The following is a 23021-nucleotide window of genomic DNA, read 5'->3' as shown; positions in this document are numbered from 1 at the left end:
TTTGCTTGTTTGCTTGCTTTTTGTGAAACCCTTGAGATCTAGCAAATCAGAGAGGTGCCAAGCATTACATCACCTAGGGAGTTATGTCTTAATAGGATCACTAGGCTATTGGCCCTGTGGCCATTACAAGCCTAGCCAAGAGTTTATCCCAAAAACAAACTTCAGTTAGCACCTGTCATCCTTGTCAATGAGGGACACAGGTGGAACCCCTGGGACAAATTTGTGGTTTCCCATCTAGTCATCACAGTTGCGTTTGAAGAGCAAGGTGCTCTGTTTGACGGTTTGCTGTCTAAATGTCATTTGTCATATGTTGGAATGTCGTAACATTGAATACACGTGCTGTACATGTTAAAATACCAACCAAAAATATATGCAAATGGCTATATTACTGATGACACTGTTACATTTGGTTATCATGTCCTCGTAATCCCATATGTGAACATTTGTTACTCAACATATAGCATTTAGACAAAACGCATGTAGACTGTTAATACGAGTAATCACACCTGGATATTCAACATTGGTTCACTGTAGTACAGCCTGCAATGGTAATTAAGTATGCAATGTCTTTTTCCCAATGTCAACACAGCCCGCATTATGAATCCCGTAATAGCAGATAGAATAAATGACAGTATACAGTGAGAGAAAGAATAAATGACAGTATACAGTGAGAGAAAGATAATCCTTGTTACCATTACTTATAGTTCGTTGCTGTCTGTAGAGTTGTTCATACTGCTTATACTCCACAAATGTCTGGTGACATTCAGGGTTAGGGTTCCTTTAGGTTACATCCATATATACATGTGAACGTTACATGAGTGTTAAAACTGATTGGTTAACCACTGAAAGCAACGTGTGTCTGCACATTGAGGTTGTAAATTTAAAAGGGAAGTTTATATGGCTCAGTCTAAGGAATATACACTGACATGAAAAAACAGGGTATTATGGATAGTATTTGGAAAGATTATGGATTACGAGGTGGTGGTGCTGCGGTAGCATTGTCGCCTCACAGTAAGACACTGTCCGGTTCGATTCTCAGCTAGAGCGTCTTCTGCGTGGAGGCATTCGTGAATGGGCGTACCTTCGTTGAAGGTTGTGCATCAGGGCTAGTAACTCTGCATGTAAGAATCGACTACCAATCATTAGCGGACCGGAGTTCCGCTGTGGCGACCCCTAACCGGGAAAAGCCGAAAGACGCAACATTTGGAAAGATTATAACAAGTACTGGTAAGGTAATATTGACGTTTCCTTTGCCGCCTTTGTAGTACGAGTAGGAAAATACATGTTTTGTAAAGTCTTTTCCAGAGGAATAAGGATGCAGACACACTGAAGTGTATGTACTGGGTGCAATTGGTGAGGTTTATGACACCATTAAATCACAGAAGGGGAAGGAATTATATGTGGAGGGATATCGTTATTATTTGGAAAAAACACGTGAAACTAGATTGTTTTGGTGTTGTGTACTTAAGGCACAGGACAAGTGTAAAAGATGTTGCATAACTGAAGTTACCATAGATGGCAACAAGTTATTGAAGTCGTCAGATGGGCATTTTCATGCACCTGACGTTATGATGGTATTAAAAGATGGGCAGAGTGTTCCGTGGAAGATCCATGTAAAATGGTCTCTGAAATTTTGGCTACTACCTCTACTTGTGATGTGAATACAATGTTCATAGTGTTACACTGCTGCAGTCATTACACTTGGGTTATCCTGCCGTCAGGCGGTCCCGCAGTCGGCCAGAGTTCTAAAGTCTTGGTCCGGCGTCGGTTGCTGTCGCTTTTTCCCTGATGTCAGTGCGCCAGGGGTATACAAGATGCATCTGATGCCATTTTCTTCAGTCTTTCTTGCCGCGCGGTGCCCGAAGCAGAAGCAATTCGTAAGTGCCGGTCGGCCGACTCCTGAGATTTTCAAAGTCGAATTTCCGATCCGAAGTCTTCAATAAAGCCAAGTACCCTGTTGGGGAAACTTTTTTCTTGCCTCAGACCGATGTCAGAAAAAGTTAATAATTGTATTTCTTGTGGGAAGCAAATACCTCATAAGGCTAAACAGCTTCCACTCTTACTGTATTCCATGCCTAGGCCCTGATCACGACGTCACTAGTTGTCGGTTTTGTGCTAGATTTAACAAACGCACTATAAAAAGACGTTTTGATTTTGCTTTGCACTACTTTGGCCAAAGGTTCAATTATACTATGCCATCAGATCAACAGACGACAGCAATACTGAAAAAATGAAAAGACAAGGATAAAGACAGGCATCTGAGGTCCAAAACAGGCGACGAAACCTCTTCTAGGCCAGTCGCCGGTTCTCAGTGAGATGCTTTCACAGCCCCTGACACCCGCTACCTCAGAGCCACAGGCCGCCTCCGACTCGCACGTGGAGACAACTAGGCCTCTGGAAACTGAAGGTATTGGGCCTACAGAAACTAATCCCTCAGATGGGTCCGGAGCTGCTGAGCAGGCATCTGCTTCTGAGGGTGTTTTCAGACCTTCACAACTTGCCATTAAAACAACAGCCAAGACAAAAGTACCATTAAAGACAAAGAAACAAGTACAACATTCTCCTGGACAGTCCTCCATGCCTAAGAAACAGATGCTTAAAATGGCCGAAGACCTCATTACTCTAATCAGGGGTTCCCATCCCTCTCCTGAGAAAAGGCCTAGGCAGGATACAGACTATGATTCCTCTGATCAGGTTTCCATTTCCTCTGATTCCTCTTCAGACCAGGGATACTCTCTACCCCCCTATGAGGACTCTGATGCTGAAGAAATCTATCCCTTCAGCCTCTCCTCCTGAGGATTATTCTTTTGGGGAAACTTTACATACCATGAGGGAGCATTTCCATTGGGAAAGTCAGGATTACTCAGAATCCAAGAAAAGGCTCAGAGATTTTCTTTTATTGCCTCAGCACAGGCCCCTGGCTATTCCACCTGTGCTAGATATTGTGGATGATGTGTTCTCTGAATCCAGCTTATCTCCTGATTCTTTGTCCCCTGCACCAGCCAAGCCAGATAAGTATCAGAGTCCCTGACTCTCACAAGTTTCTTTATAAAAACCCTTCTGCTGATCCAGAAACTATTTCCCAGGGTCCAAAACGGGTTAAGGCTTCCATTGCAAAAAATCCAGTACCCTCTGACCAAAATTCCAGAGCTGTGGATAGATGGGGGAAGAAAGTATACACTTCTGCAACTTTAGCAGTAAGAGCTTTAAACTGCCAGTTTCACATGCTCATGTACCAACAATATTTAATGGCTCAGTTAAAACAGAAATTGCTTGCAAGCTCAGAAGCTCCTGATTGTAAAGAAATGCAGGATTTATTGCATGCAGTTGAACAGGTGGGAAAACATACTCTGCAATGTGGTTTTGATTCTTTAGAGGCCTCTTGTAGAGCCGCAGTTACAGGTTCTGTGATTCGAAGACATGCTTGGTTAAAAGAACAGAGTTTACCTGATCATGTTAAGGCAAAATTATTGGATGCTCCTTTACAGCATGATACCTTGTTTGGTGCAGAAGAGGTGTTAAAGAAAATGGAGGATAAAGCTAAATCTATGCTATTGGCAGATTCAGGGCACAGCCATGGGTGCATCCTTCGCTCCCATTTATGCAGATTTATACATGGGGTACATAGAGGAACATGTCATCTACAACGATTTACACAACTTGTATTTACCCGAGATTGATATCTGGCGACGTTATCTGGATGATCGTTGGCTGGTTTGGAGAGGGGGCATTGAATATCTTGAGGAGTTTGTGGAATATCTTTGTAACAAATGGGGGGTAGAATTTACTGTGAATTATAATGCCCAAGAAATCAATTTTCTGGATGTACATTTGGAGTGCAAACCAGATCATACTTTAAGAACAAAGGTTTACAGGAAGTATCCACAATACAATAGTTTGTTACATGCCTCTAGTCTCCATCCCAAGCATATCATCAACAACATTCCCAAATCCCAGTTTCTTAGAATCAAGAGAATTTGTTCCTCACAGTAGGACCTTACTCATTGTCATCATGATCTCACAAACAGGTTTTTGGAGAGGGGGTATAGTCCGGATAATGTCAAAACAGCATCACAATGGGCTCGTAACCAACCCAGGGACTGCCTTTTAACATACAGACCAAAACATACTAGGAATAATCAGGACACTCTTAGGTTGGTTACCACATTCGTAAGGAACACCAGTCAGTTTATTCGGATTATTGACAAACATTGGAATATACTCAAAAGTAACACACGACTTGACGATTGGTTGGGTGATAGATGTCAGTTCTCATACCGAAAGGGGAAAACAGTAGGGTCACACTTTTCACATTACAAAAAGATCATGTGCCAGGAGATCACCTATCATCAAACTACTCTCTCCAGGGGAAAAACTAGTGGGGTGTTACCCATGTGGGCATTGTTCCTTTTGCAAATTTATATTTAAGACCAAAACCTTTACCAGCAAGAATACAGGTAAATTATTTGACATCAACTGCTTCGCAAATTGTGGAACTGATTGGGTCATTTATTTGGCCACATGTACTTGTCAGGCATTCTACATTGGACAAACATCTAGACAGTTTAGATGTCGGATATCCAAACATCTTGGAGATATCAGGAACGCCAGAATGACTAATGTCTTGTATAGGCATTCCTTGATTCACAAAACAGCTAATTTCACATTTACGATTATAGATAGAATTTTGGGAAACAAATCCTTCAAAACAGGGTGGCACAACCTACTAAACACAAAAGAAAAGAAATGGATAATCAAATTGGGTGGTCTTTTTCCACCAGGTCTGAATGATAAGGGTTGGGAGGGTGGCCTAATGGTTAAGGTGTTTGCCTTACAAACACAAGGTGCAGGGTTTGAGTCTCACAAGGGATAATTGGCTAGGCTTAAAATGGCTTGCAAGGGCAGTTAGCTTAGTACTAACCTATGAACCTATAAATTGTAATATTGTGTTTATAACTAGGGGCTATGCTGTGTATTTTTGAATACAATTTACTATGTTTTTTATTTTTATTTTTGGGCATATTGCATAATTTTACATGATTTATGCACATAAGATCTATTTGCACTACTTCTAATCAGGTCTTCTTTACAGGAAATGATGTCATTTATTGCTTCATTGGACACTGTATTTAAATGCAGTTCTTGTGCTGCCTAACCATGTATAACCACTGAGGAAAGCTATATGTCTGGTAACAATAAAAATTCTCTGCTTCAGTTTCCTGGTGCTGGCCCTTTTTTTGTTTTCACTAAATGTATGCAAACAGTCAAGGATTTCTTCCAGGTACAGCCACCTCGATTTAGCAGAAATTGGCCAACAAAGAATTGGTCCTTTCCAGTGTCAGACAGGCCACAGAGAGGCAGATACAGACGCCCAAGAGGCAGATCTCAACCCCAAGGCTCAAACAGACAACGACAGTGGGGCACCTCAACCCCAAAAGGAGGTGAGGACAAGTCTCAACCTTACAGGAAACAGTCACAATGACTTTCCCCTTTGTACGCCAAACACTTCCCTTTTGGAAGCCCCCTTAGGGGGAAAACTAGCACTTTTTTTCTCAAAACTGGCAAACAATCACTCAAGACAAATGGGTTCTGAATATTGTGTCTCAAGGTTACAGGTTCCACTTTCACCAAGGCTAAAAGGAATGCCAGACCTGCCACAAAATCAATGGGCAGAGGCACAAAAACAAGTTTCAGCCCTCATGGACATGAGAGCTATTCAAAAAGTACCACAACAGGAACAAGGACAAGGATTTTACTCAAGACTCGTCCTGGTCCCCAGAAAGGACAAGGCCTGGAGGCCCATACTAGACCTTTCAATTCTAAATACTTACCTGGGTATTCAGAAATTCAAAATGTTGACATTACAGCAGCTTCTACCCATGCTGGGCAAGAAGGCTTGGCTTGTTAATCTGGACCTCAAAGAGGCATACCTGCACGTCCCTATCAGACAAAATTGCAGAAGATACCGCCGATTCAAAGCTGGTACAATGCACTACCAATTCTCTGCACTGCCCTTTGGCTTATCTAGTGCGCCCAGGGTCTTCACAAAGTGCCTGGCACCAGTAATTGCATTTTGTAGACAAAAAGGAATTCAAATATATTCCTACCTGGACGACTGCCTCATTCAAGCAGAGACAAAGGACATTCTTCTGCAGCATCTGGCATTTGTAAAAAGGTTGCTAATTTCTCTAGGGTACACAGTAAACGAAAAGAAGTCAAAACTAGTGCCCTCACAACAGATTATATTCCTGGGTGCCAGCTTAAATACAATGGCCCAGATGGCTTACCTCACGCCAGACAAACAAGTTCAACTAACTCAATATTTTCAATTACTGGCAAAAAAGTCCCATCTCCCTGCAAGAAAAATTCTGCAGGCCCTGGGATTCATGGCATCCTGCATACTACTAATACCATATGCCAGACTGCATATGAGGAAATTACAATGGTACCTAAAAAGTGTTTGGACTCAACACTCACAGTTTAGAAGCAGCAATACCAATGATTCCCTGCCTACAACAGGAGTTTTGATGGTGGGCACAGGCATGTCACCTAAACAAGGGTCAGCCTTTTACCCTACCCACAGCCCGGCAAACTCTAACAACAGATGCTTCGGATTACGCCTGGGGAACACACATGGCAGGAAAATGCATTCAGGGTAAGTGGACCACAGACAAGATGCATCTTCACATCAATCAAAAAGAGATGTTGGCTGTTCAAAATGCCCTAACAGCTTTCAAGGACCTTCTGCATCCAGGACAATTATTACTAAAGACAGACAGCACCATAGTAATGTGGTACATAAACAAGCAAGGGGGCACTCATTCTTATCCCCTATGCAGGCAAGCCATGACCTTGTGGAACACCGCTGTAACGTATCAAGTTCACCTGCAAGCACAATTCCTGCCAGGAAAGAAAAATACTCTGGCAGACGATCTAAGCAGAAATATCAAGGACCCTCACGAATGGAAATTGAATCCACAAATCTTCAGCATGGTAATGCAAAAATGGGGAGGCCCAGACCTAGATCTTTTTGCCTCCCCACTGAATTGCCAACTACAAAAATTCTGCACAATTATTTATCACAAACAAGCATGGAAAGTGGATGCTCTTTTGTTCAGCTGGAAAAACCTAAAAGTGTATACCTTCCCACCACTGCCTCTCCTTTCAAAGGTACTCCTAAAAGCCAGACAAGAAAAACCACAGATGATCCTGATTGCTCCAGACTGGCCACGCCAGCACTGGTACCCTATCTTAAGGAATTTAGCTTAAGGCCCACCATGGATTTTGCCTCAAATTCCACACTTTCTTACTCAACAAAACAATCAGATCCTGCACGGTCAGCTCAAAACCCTTAAACCTGGCTGCATGGCAGATTCATTAGTCAAACAGGCAACACCTCTCTCTAAAGCTGTTATGGATATCATTTTGGAGGCCAGGAGGCCTAGCACCAGGAAAGCTTACTCAGAAAAATGGAAGAGATTCTGCGCCTGGAACCAGGCACAAAGCCTTGACCCTCTTGTTCCAAACATTCCTCAGATTTTACAATACTTAACTGAGATGCTGGACAGAGGCCTATCCTTCTCATCAATTAAGATCCACGCCTCTGCAATTTCAGCACATTACAACACGGATCCTCCTTTATTCTCTCATCCCTTGCTAAAGCAGTACCTCAGAGGGGCTAAAAACATAAGACCGCCCCAGAGAGCACCAACACCAACTTGTGACCTCAATTTCGTTTTGGAAAAACTGACCCTGCCACCTTTTGAGCCAGCCAATATAGCCGATCTAAAATTTTTATCATGGAAAATAGCTCTGCTCCTGGCAGTAACTTCAGCACAAAGAGTCTCAGAGCTACAGGCATTAATGGCAGTGGAACCTTTTATAATTTTTCATCAGGACAGGGTTTCTTTAAGGACAAACCCTACCTTTATGCCAAAGGTGGTATCTAGTGTGGCTCTTAACCAAACCATCCATTTGCCAACTTTTTATCTAAACCCCCAGAATAAAGGGGAGAAACTTCTTCATTCTTTGGACATACACAGGCAGCTACGCTTCTACTTGGACAAAACAAAAGCTTTCAGGAAAACTGAGCAACTGTTTGTAGCATATGCTGCAGGATCACAGGGCAAGGCTATCTCAAAGCAGACTATATCCAAATGGATAGGACACTGTATTCGTTACTGCTACACACAGCATGGAAAATCAGTCCCAAATAACATTAGGCCACATTCCACCAGGGTGACAGCCATTTCAACAGCCTTTCTCAGAGGAGTACCTACCAAGGAAATTTTGGAGGCTGCAACTTGGAGTTCAGTGCACACTTTTACCAAGCATTACCACCTGCCTCTTTATCTAAATCCAGAGCAGGATTTGCCACTGCAGTTCTGCAGGGCCTCATAGCCAATCCTAGCTCTTTATAGACCAGCCACCCAACCTTAGCTTTGGGATTCTACCCAAGTGTAATGACTGCAGCAGTGTAACACGATGAACATAGTACAGTTTTGTACCTACCATAAATGTAGGTGTTTGAGTGTTCACACTGCTGCAGTTCAGGTTACCCTCCCTCCATCCCCTCTGAACTAGCTGAACTTATCTATACCTTTCTATCCTATACAACTTTTGTGGTGTATTTGCTTGTAACTGAAGGTATTGTTTTTATTTTTATATGTATATCTTTTATTAGCAATATGTATTGCCTACCTATTTGGGGGCACCTGACATCTTGGGTAAGATAAACTGAAGAAAATGGTGTCTGATGCATCTTATATACCTCTGGCGCACTGACGTCAGGGAAGAAGCGACAGCAACCGACGCCGGACCAAGACTTTGGAACTCTGGCCGACTGCGGGACCGCCTGAGTGCAGGATAACCCAAGTGTAATGACTGCAGCAGTGTGAACACTCGAACATCTACATTTATGGTAGGTACAAAACTGTACTTTACCCAACACTGCAGCACTGAAACAGACAGTAAATAGGGTGAGGCAAAAGAAATGTAAGAGCATGTTGACTGACATTCAGACATTAAAGAACCGTAGACCTTAGCACTTGCTAATAAAAACTGCTGAATTCACTATTGAACACACAATTGTGTCCGATGCTAGATCTGGTGCAGTGATAACTGAAGGGAATCTTCATATGTGCGACTGTGAGTACATTTTGGTTGATGGTACGTTCCCTATTAGTACTGCTGAATGCAAGCAAGTCTACAGTTTGCATTGCTGTTTATTAATGAATGAATGTAAATGGATAGTCCCAGCTGTATTTGGTATAATGCCAAGTAAATGTGACGACTGCTATGACCAGTTTTGGCAAGGTCTTATGCGACCGTTACAGTTTGTCCTTTAAACCACACATGGTGCTTTGTGATTTTGAGAAGGGTGCAGTTAACTACATTAGCTAAAATTTACATGAGAGCACAGCCAAAGGCTGTTGGTTTCATTTGTGCCAGATCATATGGAGTCAGATTCAGAAATTACACCTGTCAGCAGAGTTTTGAAGTAATATGCGATTTGCAGTTTTGTGCAAACATACCTGCACTCTCGTTCATACACCCAGGTAACATCCTTTGCAAGATGCTTGAAATTGAACAAGATATGTCTGAAAAGATATTGCCATTATGTAAATTTTTTAAGGATAACTACATTATTGGTAGACCCAGGAGATACTGCACGAGGGCAGCAACTGCTGAGAGACTTCCTCCCTTATTTGATGTTGCCTTCTGGAATCAGTGGGACGCATGCTCGTGTCAGAATGCTGTCAATGAATGACATTGACGGCTTAGAAGTCTGCTCGGTAAACAGAAACTGTTTATGCTGGATGTTCTGCATGCTGTACAACTTGAGCAGAATCATGTCGAAGATTTGCACAGCAGATTAATTAGTTGCTTATCCTCTCCAAAACACAGGAGGTTGGTTAATAAGGAGACTTTGTTTGGAAAGCTTTTAGTCCATAGGGAAAGTTTAAACACCATAGGTTTAATTGAGCTAGTTGCTCAACATTGTTCCTTCTAAATTGCTGTGGTTGTATTACGGGAGCAGCAACATACCAGAATTGTACTCTTGTGATGTGCCTTTTATGCCATATCTACATTTTGGAGCATAAAGATGCACTCCAGTACAACTATTGGCTTGTTTGATACTGCTTTAAGGAAACTCAGATACTTTGCATATTGTACAGTTTTTTTTTTTTGTTTCAGGTCTCCACCTTTTTGTACTGTTCTGTACTGTTCTGTACTGTTAACAAACTCCTTGCATCACTGATGTTTTTTGAGGGAAGCGACTGCTGGGCACATTACTATAATGTCTGCCTGTTTTTGCAATATCACAAGTACAACGGACAGTTGTATTCAGCAATTTGTACAGCGTCATTTCGAATCTAGCGCTTTATACATGTTCTGGTGACATTTACGTATGCAGGCACATCCACAGACACAGGAAGTCCTGTATAGGAAGTATTGAATGACTGGACTCCACAGACATTGCAAATGTCGAAAAACCCATTCCGACACTTTCGACATTTTAAATGTAAGTTAACTATTTGGCAACTCCCCGCGATTAAATGAATGGCTGACAAACTTAGTTACGCATTTTTTATAGTAAACCCTGTTTGACATGTACGAGAAGTCTATTCCAGAGGGGCAGCCTCTGAGAGACAAACCTGCGTCTCCAGCAGGTTTTGTTGATGTCACATAGATTCAGGCCTTTTAAGCAGCTAATGCGTGAGGAGTTAGACTTATGGATATGGAGCATCTCTAGTAGGGCAGGGTCCAAGAGTGCATTGTAGGCAAGACGCAGATCACCCCTGAGCAATCTGTACCAAATAGTGATAGTGATTTGAGCCTGTCCGCATAGGATTGGTGTTGGAGGCCATGGATTTTCTTTGTGAGGTATTTCATTGGCCTTGTATATAACACACCAACGTGGTGCCGCCTGCAGGCAGAATGGTAACTCAAAATATCAAATAAAACCAACTCTGATAAAACATAAAAAAATTATTAAGGTGAGTGCTTTCATGGTAAAACACTGCTTCATCAGACAACCCAATTAAAGCATCATGCATTTTTATATTCAAATCAGCCAATGAAAATCACAATTATTACAAAGCATAAACTCTTGGAAGTGCTGAAACACAAAAAATAATATGAACAAGATATAAAACTATTAAAATCATGGGTAAAAAAAAAATCTATGCTTCAGTGACCTTTCTCTTAAAAATAGTTTCAACGAAACCATATCATTAATACCAGAGAAGCAGTCTGCTTTAAAGAAAGAGTCCATTTCTGCTCACAGACGTCTGTCCTGTTTTTAATGTTGCCTCCCCTCAGACTTTCATATATAACAACACAAAAAATGTAAAGTAGTGCTGTGCATTAGTAGACTTTACATGTTTAAATAGCGCACTAGGTTTTTTATTCCTAATATCTCTTAGGTGTTCGAGCACACAATCTCTCAAACAGCGGTTTGTCTTCCCAGTGTTGTAGACATTACTGGCTGGTAGTGCATGCAAATACACTTTTACAGGTAGCCAGTTTGTACATCCTGTGCATTAGTCCACAGTAGATTGTCCTTTTTATGCTGACTGCACTACAAAGAATTCAGTTTACTATGCCTTTTGCACATACTGTAATGCCTACTACATTGGGAAGACTGCTGTTCGAGAGAGCGTGTGCTCTAACACCTAAGAGATATTAGAAATAAAGAAACTAGTGCGTTGTTTAAATATGTAGAGTCTAATAATGCACACCACTATTTTACATTTTTTGTGTTAGAAATTATATATGAAAGTCTGAGGGGAGGCAAAATTAAAAACGGGACAGAAGGCTGAGCAGAAATGGATCCTTTTCATTAAAGCAGACTGCTTCTCTGGTATTGATATGGTTTCGCTGAAACTATTTTTAAGAGAAAGGTCACTGAAGCATTGACTTTTTTACCCATGATTTTAATAGTTTCATATGTTCATATGATTTTTTGTGTTTCAGCACTTCCAAGAGTTTATGCTTTGTAATAATTGTGATTTTCATTGACTGATTTGAATATAAAAATGCATGATGCTTTAACTGGGTTGTCTGATGAAGCGGTGTTTTGAGTTGGTTTTATTTGATATTTTGAGTTACCATTCTGCCTGCAGGAGCACCACGTTGGTGTATTATATACAATTTTATTTGTTCCTTCTTTGGAGCTCTGTTTCCTGGTTTCTGCTGTTTTTACTACTGGTATTTCAGTGGTCTTTCCAGTTGGTGCAAATGTTTGGAGAGGTACATACCAAACAGGGTGTTGTACTCAATTATTTGTGTAATGAAGGAAGGGGCATAGAGAGGTAATAACCTCCTCTTTTCTGGATGCAATCCCTTTACTTATGAGATGAACCAAGTAAGAGTTTTCTGACCACTGCCGCTACATGATGGTCGAATGTGAGGTTATCAACCTGAGTGCCCAGGTCTGTCGCCACAGGTTTTGTGCTTAGGGGGTTTCTGTTGATGTGGTGATCAGTAGGGGCCGTGTTTTTGCTGAATGGTGCGATGCATTGTTTTGTGTTTAGCTTGAGGCCATGACTTTGGCAGCAGTCATTAGTTGCTGTGAGACCCTCTTTCAGTATGTTGACATCATTTGGGGAGTCAGTGACAGCACCCGACTCATTCGTCCACAAACTTGGTCAGCCACAGGCCTTTTGTCTTTGCCTGGACCTCTGAGAAGTAGATGCCAAACAGCAGGGGGTCCCAGGACAGATCCTGGGGAACTCCACTAGTGACAGGTCTGTCTGAGGTAGAGGCACCTATTTTGACTTTGAGGATCCTGTCAGTGAGCCAGTCGGCCAGCTACCTGATGAGATGGGGATTTCTGCCAAATTTTGTTAGCTTTTCAATGATGCCGGATTGGGGGATTGTGTCAAAGGCCTTGACCAAGTCAAGGTAAGCTGTCTGCACTGACTTTCCCTCATCCAGGGCTTTGGGGACAGTCTCAAGTCAACCAGGTTTAACTGGCAAAATCTGCCCTTGACTAATCCGAACTGGGTGGGTTCAAGTGCTTGGAGCTTGCCTATGGCCTTGTTTATGAGATCCATAATAATATGCTCAATGGCTTTACAGATCAGACTTGTCAAACTAATGGGGCAATAGCTCCAGGGTCAGTAGTGGCACCACCTTTGTGCAAGGGGATAACAATGGCACTTTTCAGAAGCTTGTACTTAAGCTGTAGTTGAATAGGGTGCTCAATGGCAAAGCCAGTTCTTGCTGGAAATGGTGCAGAATACAGCCTGGGTTACTATAAGGTCCCATGGAAACTGTGTTTTTTGCCTTGGCTAGTGCCTTAAGCACTTGATCTGTGGAAATGTGAGGTGAAGAACAAGTATCAGGGATGTCGAAAGGGCCTTTGGGGGGACAGCGGGGTGAAGTTTGCCCTGAACCTATCTGCTAGCAGGTTGGCTAAGTCAGCAGTATCTGTGTAAGTGATACTCTTAAGTACTAATTCGGAACAAACCTGGGCTTTGCCATGGATGTTCCTGACGTAACTGAAGAAGGCTTTGTGGTTTCAGTTTGTTTCAGAGGCTAGTTTTGATTCATAATTGGCTCTGGAGACTCACTAGTGATTTAATTTGCTTGTTGAGGCTAAGGAGGGCGTTGTTCCAGTTTGGAATATGATGGTGCTGACTTAAGTGCCTGTGGCAACTAGTACTATCTTTTGAAATAAATTAACATGGCTCACTTATCTGTCATTATGATTAAATATACAACTTTTGAATTTTCTACAGAGATGGTCAGTGTAAAGTAAATTATATTTGTTTTTACTTCCTTCTGTTTCCCTCTGATCTGTTGGATTTTTCCAAGATGTTCCTTTCCCTGCAAAGACTGCTGCTGCTTTCTCACCAAAGAAAGTATTGTAACATAAGCCTCCCTGGTCTCCTAGACATTCTCTGAACTTCTCTGAACTTACCTCAGCCATGTAGCAAAACTCCACCACAGCCATACCCACATCCATTACTACTAGGAGTTGACAAGTCCCATTAAGCCTGCAGCACGTCCGAGAATGTCTTGGCCATTGGTGCCTCCATTGTAAGTCACAGAAAAACAGCACCCCCCAAACTGGCAAAAGAGGGGATAACCGGTACCTCTCAGGAACTGGAATTAGGAATGTTACTTAAGACCATTCAGATACAATTACAAACTTTTGTTGCCCATGTACGGTGAATGATCTTAATGTTCACCATGGGAAAGATGCAGCAACACACTTTGATCTGCCTACTTGTGTCTTTGAAGAATGCAAGGACCTGGCATTAAGCAGCATTCTGCCTTCAAGAATATCTACATTCAAGGATGTAATAAAATAACAATTGTTTATCATTTTTGGGATATTCATTGTGTTTCTGCATGAAATGAAATGATCAGCAAACCCCCAGCTTGCTTTGCTAGGAATGATCTGCATCTGTCATCCTTCAGTTTTCGTATACTGGTTAAGATTATTGCTACTCCTATAATTTCATTTTCAGAGTCCAGTTCCAGGCATCCCGGCATAAGAAATTCTAGTCTTGATATATCATGGTAGCATTACTGAATGCCAGAAACCTCCTGCATTTGTTTTTAATACTCAAAGGAGTTAGGACCTTGACTATCTTTTTCTCGAGGTTAAGCATAGTTGTGATGTGAAGTTTACTTTTAAGAAACTTGCTCAAGATACAAAGATGTTTAATCAAGGACTTAAGCCTGTTGAACTGTGTAAAGTCATAGGAATAGATAGGAAACTGATGCCAGCCAAGTGTGTCCAGAATTCTCCCAACATCCACCCATTACATTTGTCATTTTTACCTAATGGGGAATTTTCAAGGCCCCAGCGAATATGCTCAAATGAAGATGATTTTCTCTAGGCTGTTGTAGAGATTGTGAACTTTTTTGCGAAAGGTTATGAGAGTTTCTTGGCAGCTCTCTTAGTAGTGGCCTGGGTGATGTACGTTCTCATGGGAGAATTTTTTTTTGTTCTTTGTAGTCATTCTGTTAACCATCCCTTTTGTAGAAGGGGTGTATAAGATATTTAGGAAACTTGGAAATATTTTTACTAATGGAATTTTGAAAAATTCCTCAAAGGTATCCATCATGTCCCCCTTCTTAGTGGACTGGTTAGTACATCCGGGTAAGCTACCCAATCCAGCAACCTATCAGCAGACTTTAGTATAGTTTTTATTTGTCCTTTCAGGGACTTCACTGTTGAACATCTAGTAAATAGGCATAAACTCACTGCAGATGATAGTCAAAACTGCTATCAAAATGAAGCTGTATATAGTTTGGTCCATGTTTTAAATACGTCAGGCAAATGTTACAACAGGTTAGAACTGGAATGAGGAGAATTAATCGTAATTGTATTACTGGTTCTGTGGCACATTTTTTTTACAGTGCCTTTATTCTAACCCTAACGACTACAATTTTTTGTTCATTCTTTCTAATGTTAATTTATATTTGGATGAAACTCATCGTCACTTAGAGGTTGTGGCACAGTATACTTATTCTCTTGAAACTTTACATCAAAATGGGCACAATTGTTTTAGTATTACTTCTGTGATGTAATTTTAAGATGGTAAAATTTAAATCTTAAAATACTGAGTTTTGGGTAATGCATTTGTATGTATGTTGCATCTGATGGGTTGAATGAGGCTGTATTCGGGTTTATATGGATTCTTTGTATTTTGCAATTTTTTGGTAATCTTGAAGTCATGTTGCTAATGTATGTGTTCTTTTTAATGTTTTGAGTAAAAGGTTCACCAAAACAAAACTCTTTTGACTTTCTACAGTGTAATTCATATCAGTCAGTTTATGCATAGTAGAAACTTTGTTGAAAACTTTGTGTTTGACTTTGTATTGCTATGTCTACCAGACCCATTGTGCCTGCTAATGTGTGGCCAGTGTTTCCTCTTCATTTCCCCCACTCGGTTTATGTTGACAGACTTGTGTTACCTGTCACCTGGTACCTGTGGAAATTATGCCAGCTATGATCCTCACCACCCTCCGTCCTTTGTGGTGTTCATCTGTTATTTAATGTGCAGTGAAACCAGAGCATGCAGTGACTGACAAAGCCTGATAGGAACAGTACATGCATCATGTTTACTGATGTTCTTCGTGTTTCACTGTTGCAGTCATTACATTAGGGTAGTCTGCTGGCAGGTTGCCCTCAGTCGGACTGAATTCCAAAGTCTTGGGTCCTGCGTTGGTTGATGACTTCTCTTCCATGACGTCAGGTCGTCAGGGGTATAAAACATGCAGCAGACGCCATTTTCTTCAGTCTTTCTTGCCGCACGATGCCTGAAGCTGAAGCATTTTGCAAGTGCCGGTCAGCCGACTACTGAAATAGAGTTTGAGTTTCAGAACCAAAGTCTTCACTAAAGCCAAGTACCCCGTTGGGGAAACTTTTTTCTTGCTTTTTACCGATGTTAGAAAAAGTTAATAATTGTATTACTTGTGCGAAGCAAATACCTCATAAGGATTTCCATTTATACTGTATTCCTTGCCTAGGCCCTGATCACAACGTGCCTGGCTGTCAGTTTTGTGCTAGATTTAACCAACACACTGTTAAGCGTCTGTATATTTTTGCATTAAAGTATTTTGGAAACGGATTTAACTACCCAGAAATGTAGTCTGATAGCAATCCGACTACCGGAGTACATAACTCAAAGAAAAGGATAGAGAAAGGCAGTCGAGATCCAAAACAGATGACAAAGCTTTTCCTAAGCCAGTCGCTGGTTCGCCTGTACTCCATAGGCGCTTTTGCAACCCCTGATACCCGCTACCTTCGAGTTGCAGGCCTCTACCGACACTCATGTGGAGTCCGGCTTGCCACAAGATACTCAAGGTATTGGACTGATGGATGTATCTCCTTCGGATGGGTCTGGAGCCGCTGAGCAGGCACTGGCTTCTGAGGGTGTTTTCAGACCTCAATATTTGTATATCAAACCGACGACAGCTGCAAAACCAAAGACAAAAGCAACTTCTAAAACTAAAAAACTGACGCATGAGCCACGTGCACAGGCCTCTATGCCTAAAAAACAGATGATCAAAATGGCTGAAGACCTTATTACCTTGATCAGGGGTACCCATCCCCCCCTCAAGATAAGAGGCCTAGGCAAAACACTGATTATGTAGCATCAAATCAGGTTTCTATTTCTTCTGATTCCTCTTCTGATCAGGAATTATCTATACCTCCCTATGAGGATTCTGATGCTGAGGAGTCTATTCCATCTGCATCTCCTCCTGAGAATTATTAATTTGGAGAAACCTTACATACTTTGAGGGAGCATTTTCACTGGGAGAGTCAAGACTTCTCAGAATCAGAAAAGAGGCTCAGAGATTCCTCTTCCCTCAGCACAAGCCTTTAGCCATTCCCCCTGTTTTTAGACATTGTGGATGATGTGTTTTCGGAGTCAAGCCTGACCCCTGACTCCTTACCTCCGGCTCCCAGTAAGCCTGACAGATATTACAGGGTCCCTGACTCATAAATTTTTATTTAGAAACCCTGCTGCTGATCCTGAAACTATTTCACAGGGTCCAAAGGGAGTTAAGGCCTCAACAGCTAAAAATCATGCCCCTTCTGACAGAGATTCAAGGGCACTGAACAGATGGGGAAAAAGGTTTATACATCTGCAGCCTAATCAGGGCCTTAAACTGTCAATTTCATATGCTTAAGTACCAACAACATGTTATGGGATTGCTGAAACAGAAAATTATGATTTCAGAATGTGCAGAAAATAAGGAATTGTAGGAATTATTGCATGCAGCTGAACAAGTTGTAAAGCATACTTTGCAATGTGGTTTTGATTCTTTAGAGACCTCCTGCAGGGCAGTAGTTACTGGATCTGTGATTAGGAGGCATGCCTGGTTAAAGGAACAAAATTTGCCTGATCATGTTAAAGCTAAACTGCTAGATGCATCTTTACAGCATGATTCTCTGTTTGGCATTAAGGTAGAAGAGGTTTTAAAGAAAATTGAAGACAAAGCTAAGTCTATGCTAACTATTAAAGACTTACAAGTGCAGCCACCAAGATTGAGTAGACACTGGCCTACAAAAATTTGGTCCTTTCCTGTCTCAGACAGAGCTCAAAGGTGCAAATCCAGACGCCCTAAGAGTTCCAGATACCAGCCACAAGACTCATACAGGTCAAAGCAATGAGGCGCATCCACCTCCAAATCTGGAAAAGATAAAGCACAAACCTACAGAAAGCAATCCCAATGACTTCCCTCTGCCTACACTAAGCACTTATCTTTTGGCAGCCCCCATAGGGGGAAAATTCACACTTTTTTTCCTCAGAATTGGCAGTTAACCCAGGACAAGTGGGTACTAAACATAGTCTCTCAGGGATACAGATTCCATTTCCACAGTTTGCCAATGGCAAATGGTTGGCCAGATCTGCCAAAAAAATCAATGGGCAGAGGCACAGAAACAGGTTACATCCCTCATGGATATGGGGGCCATTCAGGCAGTACCAGAACAGGAAAAAGGACAAGGTTTTTACTCAAGACTATTCTTGGTACCCAAAAAGGACAAGGCCTGGCGTACAATACTGGATTTATCGATTTTGAACACATACCTGGACATTCCAAAATTCAAAATGCTGCCTTTGCAGCAGCTTCTGCCCATGCTGGACAAGAATACTTGGCTGGTGACTTTAGACCTAAAAGAGGCATACCTGCATCTCCCAATAAGACAGTCGTGCAAAAGATACCTCAGATTCTAGGCTGGCTTAATGCATTACCAATTCTGTGCACTGCCCTTTGGCTTATCTACTGCTCCCAGGGTCTTTACAAAGTGCCTGGCACCAGTAATTGTATTTTGCAGACAAAGAAGTATACAAATATATCCTTACTTGGACGACTGTCTCATTCAAGCAGAGAACAAGGACACTCTCTTCTTCGACACCTGGCATTTGTGAAAAGGCTTCTAACATGCCTAGGGTACACTAAACAAAAAGAAATCACAACTGGTACCCTCTCAAAAGATAACATTCCTGGGTGCAAGCTTGAACACAACTGCCCAGATGGCTTACCTCACGCCAGACAAACAAACGCAACTGAATACTTACTTCAAACTGATGGCAACAAAAACTCAGTCTTCTGCAAGACAAATTCTGCAGGCTCTGGGCTTCATGGCATCCTGCATCCTACTAATTCCATATGCAAGACTGCATATGAGGAAACTTCAATGGTACCTAAAACGTTTATGGAGTCAACATTCACACGGTCTGGAAACAATGATTCCTCTCATTCCCTGCCTGCAACAGGAGTTTCTATGGTGGGCAAAGGCCTGTCACCAAAACATGGGACGGCCCTTCACTCTACCCTTTGCCAGCCAAACCTTAACAGACACATCAGATTATGCCTGGGGGGGCACACATGGCAGGAAGATGCATTCAGGGCATATGGGCACCGAAACAAATGCATCTACATATCAACCAGAAAGAGATGCTAGCTGTTCAAAATGCCCTAACAGCCTTCAAGGACTTACTTCATCCAGGACAACTATTGATAAAGACTGACAACACCACAGTCATGTGGTATATAAACAAGCAAGGGGGCACACACTCATACCCCCTTTGCAGATTAGCCATGGCACTGTGGGACACAGCTTTGACCGACCAGATAAATCTTTTAAGCTCAATTCCTGCCAGGAAAACAAGACACTCTGACAGACCATTTAAGCAGAAACCTTATGGATCCTCATGAGTGGAAACTAAATCCACAAGTCTTCAGCATGATAAAAGAGAAATGGGGGAGCCCAGGCATAGATCTATTTGCCTCTCCTCAAAATGATCAACTGAAAAGATTCTGCACAAGGACTTATCACAGACAAGCATGGAAAGTGGACGCCCTATCCTTCAGTTGGAAAAACCTATCAGTTTACGCCTTTCCTCCTCTGCCTCTTCTACCCAAGGTCCTCCTAAAAGTCAGACAAGAGAAGCCAAAGATATTAATTGCCCCGGACTGGCCCCGCCAATACTGGTACCCAATCCTAAGGAACTTGTCTCAATACCCAGCTTGGACCTTGCCTCAAAGACCACAACTACTGTCCCAGCAACACAATCAGATCCTGCACAATCAACTACAGACTCTGAACCTGGCAGCATGGCTAATCATGTAATCATACAAATGACACCTCTCAGTAAAGCTGTGATGGATGTCATTTTGGAAGCCAGAATGCCTAGAACTAGAAAATCTTATGCTGACAAATGGAAGAGATTCTGTGCTTGGAATCGAGCACAAGGAACTGATACATATTCCACAGATATTACAATACTTAACGGAGATGCTTGACAAAGGCCTATCTTTCTCATCAATCAAAATCCATGCCTCTGCCATTTCGGCTCATTACAATACAGAGCCACCAATCTTTTTTCATCCTTTACTAAAGCATTATCTTAGAGGACCCAAAAATTTAAGGCCTCCTAGAAGATCACCATTACCTGCATGGGACCTCAATTATGTGTTGGAAAAGTTCACCCTGCCTCCATTTGAACCAGCTGCTACCGCTGATATAAAGTTCTTATCATGGAAGACCGCTCTGCTGCTAGCAATTACTTCAGCAAGAAGAGTTTCAGAGCTACAGGCCCTCATGGCCGTAGTGCCTTTTATCATATTTTACCCAGACAGGGATCTCTGAGGACAAATCCTACTTTTATGCCTTAAGTTGTTTCCAGTGTGGCTCTTAACCAAACAATTCATCTGCCAACTTTTTATCCAAATCTGCAGTGCAAAGGGGAGAGAATTCTGCATTCCTTGGATGTACACAATCAGCTAAGATTCTACTTGAGCAGGACTAAAGCTTCAAGAAAAACTGAGCAATTACTATTGTTATATGCTGCAGGATCAGAAGGAAAGGCTATTTCAAAGCAGACAATTTCAAAGTGGATAAGCCACTGCATTAGTTTCTGCTACTTACACCATGGTAAACCTGTGCCCAAGGGCATTTGGTCTCATTCCACCAGAGCTGCAGCTACTTCAGCAGTCTTTCTCAGAGGAGTACCAACCAAAGACTAGAGGCTGCTACTTGGAGTTCTGTTCACACCTTTACAAAGCATTACCATTTGCCTCTCTACTCCAAGTCCAGGGCAGGCTTTGCCACTGCAGTGCTGCAGGGCCTTATAACCACACCTAATGCTGTTTAGCTCCAGCCTCCCAACCGTAGCTTTGGGATTCTACTCAAATGTAATGACTGCAACAGTGAAACACGAAGAACATAGTACAGTTGTGTACACTTACCATAAATGTAGATGTTCGAGTGTATTCACTGTTGCAGTCCAGGTTACCCCCCCCGTCATTCTAAAGTTTCTTTCATTCTCTATCTTCTACAACCTATGTGATGTATTTGCTTGTAGATGAAGGTAAAGTTTATATTGATGCATGAATTATATATAAAATATTGCTACCTTTTTGGGGGCACCTGACATCGGGGGCAAGAAAAACTAAAGAAAATGCCGTCGGCTGCATGTTTTATACCCCTGACGACCTGACCATTATGGAAGAGAAGACAGCAACTGACGCAGGACCCAAGACTTTGGAATTCAGGCCGACTGTAATGACTGCAACAGTGAATACACTCTAACATCTGCATTTATGGTAAGTGTACACAACTGTACTTTGTGTCCCATACACATCATGACCCAGAGTTGTTAACCAGGCAGTGCTACTTTGCCAGCATCACTGCATATTGCACTTATCACTGCCTGTGGACATTTGCTGGCCATACCTTATTCTGCTGCTGATTGTCACCAGCCATACCTGCTGTTGATGGTGGATGGCTTAATGCAGCCACATAGTCTGCTTTCAAGCATGGTGCATGTCAAACATCTTTTTCACTGTAATAGGCAAGTACTTCATAGAACCACAGATGTGTCCAGACATCAAAAACATGTTTAGTAACCAAAACAGTCTGTGATGGGTGTCTAGGCTTGAGCATTGTAAGAATTCATCTTGGCAATATTGACAGGATTGCACAGTGGGGAAAATGACCCAGGTTGCAAGGAAATGGACAGCATCGTCTGAAAAACATAATGCAATACATTGTTTTTTAGGGAAATGTCGGCTGCATAAATCGTCTGTGTGTGTGTGCGCGTCTGTGTGTGTGCCTGTGTGTGTGCATCACAGCCTTCTTCAGTGCAGGTCAAATACTAGAATTTGACCTGCACGGAAGAAGGCTGTGATATTTTCCAGCCGAAACCGGTCTGATTTTTTTGTTGTTTTATTTGAACAAAGACCATTTTGGAACACAGTATGCTGGCTCTACTCTTTTTGGCGCTTCAGATTTGTTCCTGAGCCGTGCTTTTTTGACTGTTATCATTTGTGTCTATTTAACCATTTACATCTGTTACATGCTGTGATATACAAACACTTGAGGCTAAAATCTGTCACTCTAAATCGCCCTGTGCTTTGCCAAGTGCCATGCAGTGCATTCAGCAATCATCTTTTTTATGCATTTGCCATTTATTTCATGGCAAAAAAGGATGATATGGCATTTGAAGAATGTTATGGTATGTATGGGATGCTTTCTGTTAACACTTGTATTTATGTAGCAACTTTTACTTCAACTTTGTATAAACTCTTAAAATTTGTCACACAGTTGGCTACATATCATGGATTCTGACTGCATTACTTAGAGTTAAAAAATTTTATTTTGAAGTACATTTTACAAAATGTAGCTGTTTTGTGTTATAGAACATTTTTTTTTAATTCTTTGTGTGTAGTATTTTTGTACTGGTATTGAGTATTTAACATCCCAGGTTTTGCTTATTTTCTTCCATAGAAAAGCTTACAAGTGCAGCTAAGGAGGTGCTGTCATTTCAGAGCAGTCCACACCACTCTCCTAACAGCAGTCAGCTTTCTCGCCGTGGAAGTGTCAGCAGTTTAAGCAGCGTGAGTTCTGTTTTAGAGGAGAAAGAAGATGACAGAATCCGTTGTTGTCGGCACTGCATGAGCATCTTGCTTAAACGGGAACGGCAGATTGATGAAAAAGATCATATCCCTGATATTGTGAAACTGTATGAGGTTAGAACTTA

At 41.8% G+C, this 23021-nt stretch overlaps 1 protein-coding gene across 1 annotated transcript in view; it reads left to right on the top strand.

Annotated features, from left to right (window-relative positions):
* Positions 1-23021, top strand: part of RBSN (rabenosyn, RAB effector) — a gene marked incomplete in the record, with an annotated part of 650407 nt that overhangs the window by 384850 nt on the left and 242536 nt on the right. The window contains 1 exon segment of the mRNA XM_044078624.1: positions 22769-23010. Coding sequence (XP_043934559.1) covers positions 22769-23010 — 242 coding nt within the window.

The sequence above is a fragment of the Protopterus annectens genome, chromosome 7.part1, assembly GCF_019279795.1.
Source record: "Protopterus annectens isolate FY-2018-M chromosome 7.part1, PAN1.0, whole genome shotgun sequence".
Taxonomy (NCBI): domain Eukaryota; kingdom Metazoa; phylum Chordata; order Ceratodontiformes; family Protopteridae; genus Protopterus; species Protopterus annectens.
The sequence above is the reverse complement of the archived record's forward strand: the minus strand, read 5'-3'. Positions and strand labels throughout refer to the sequence as shown.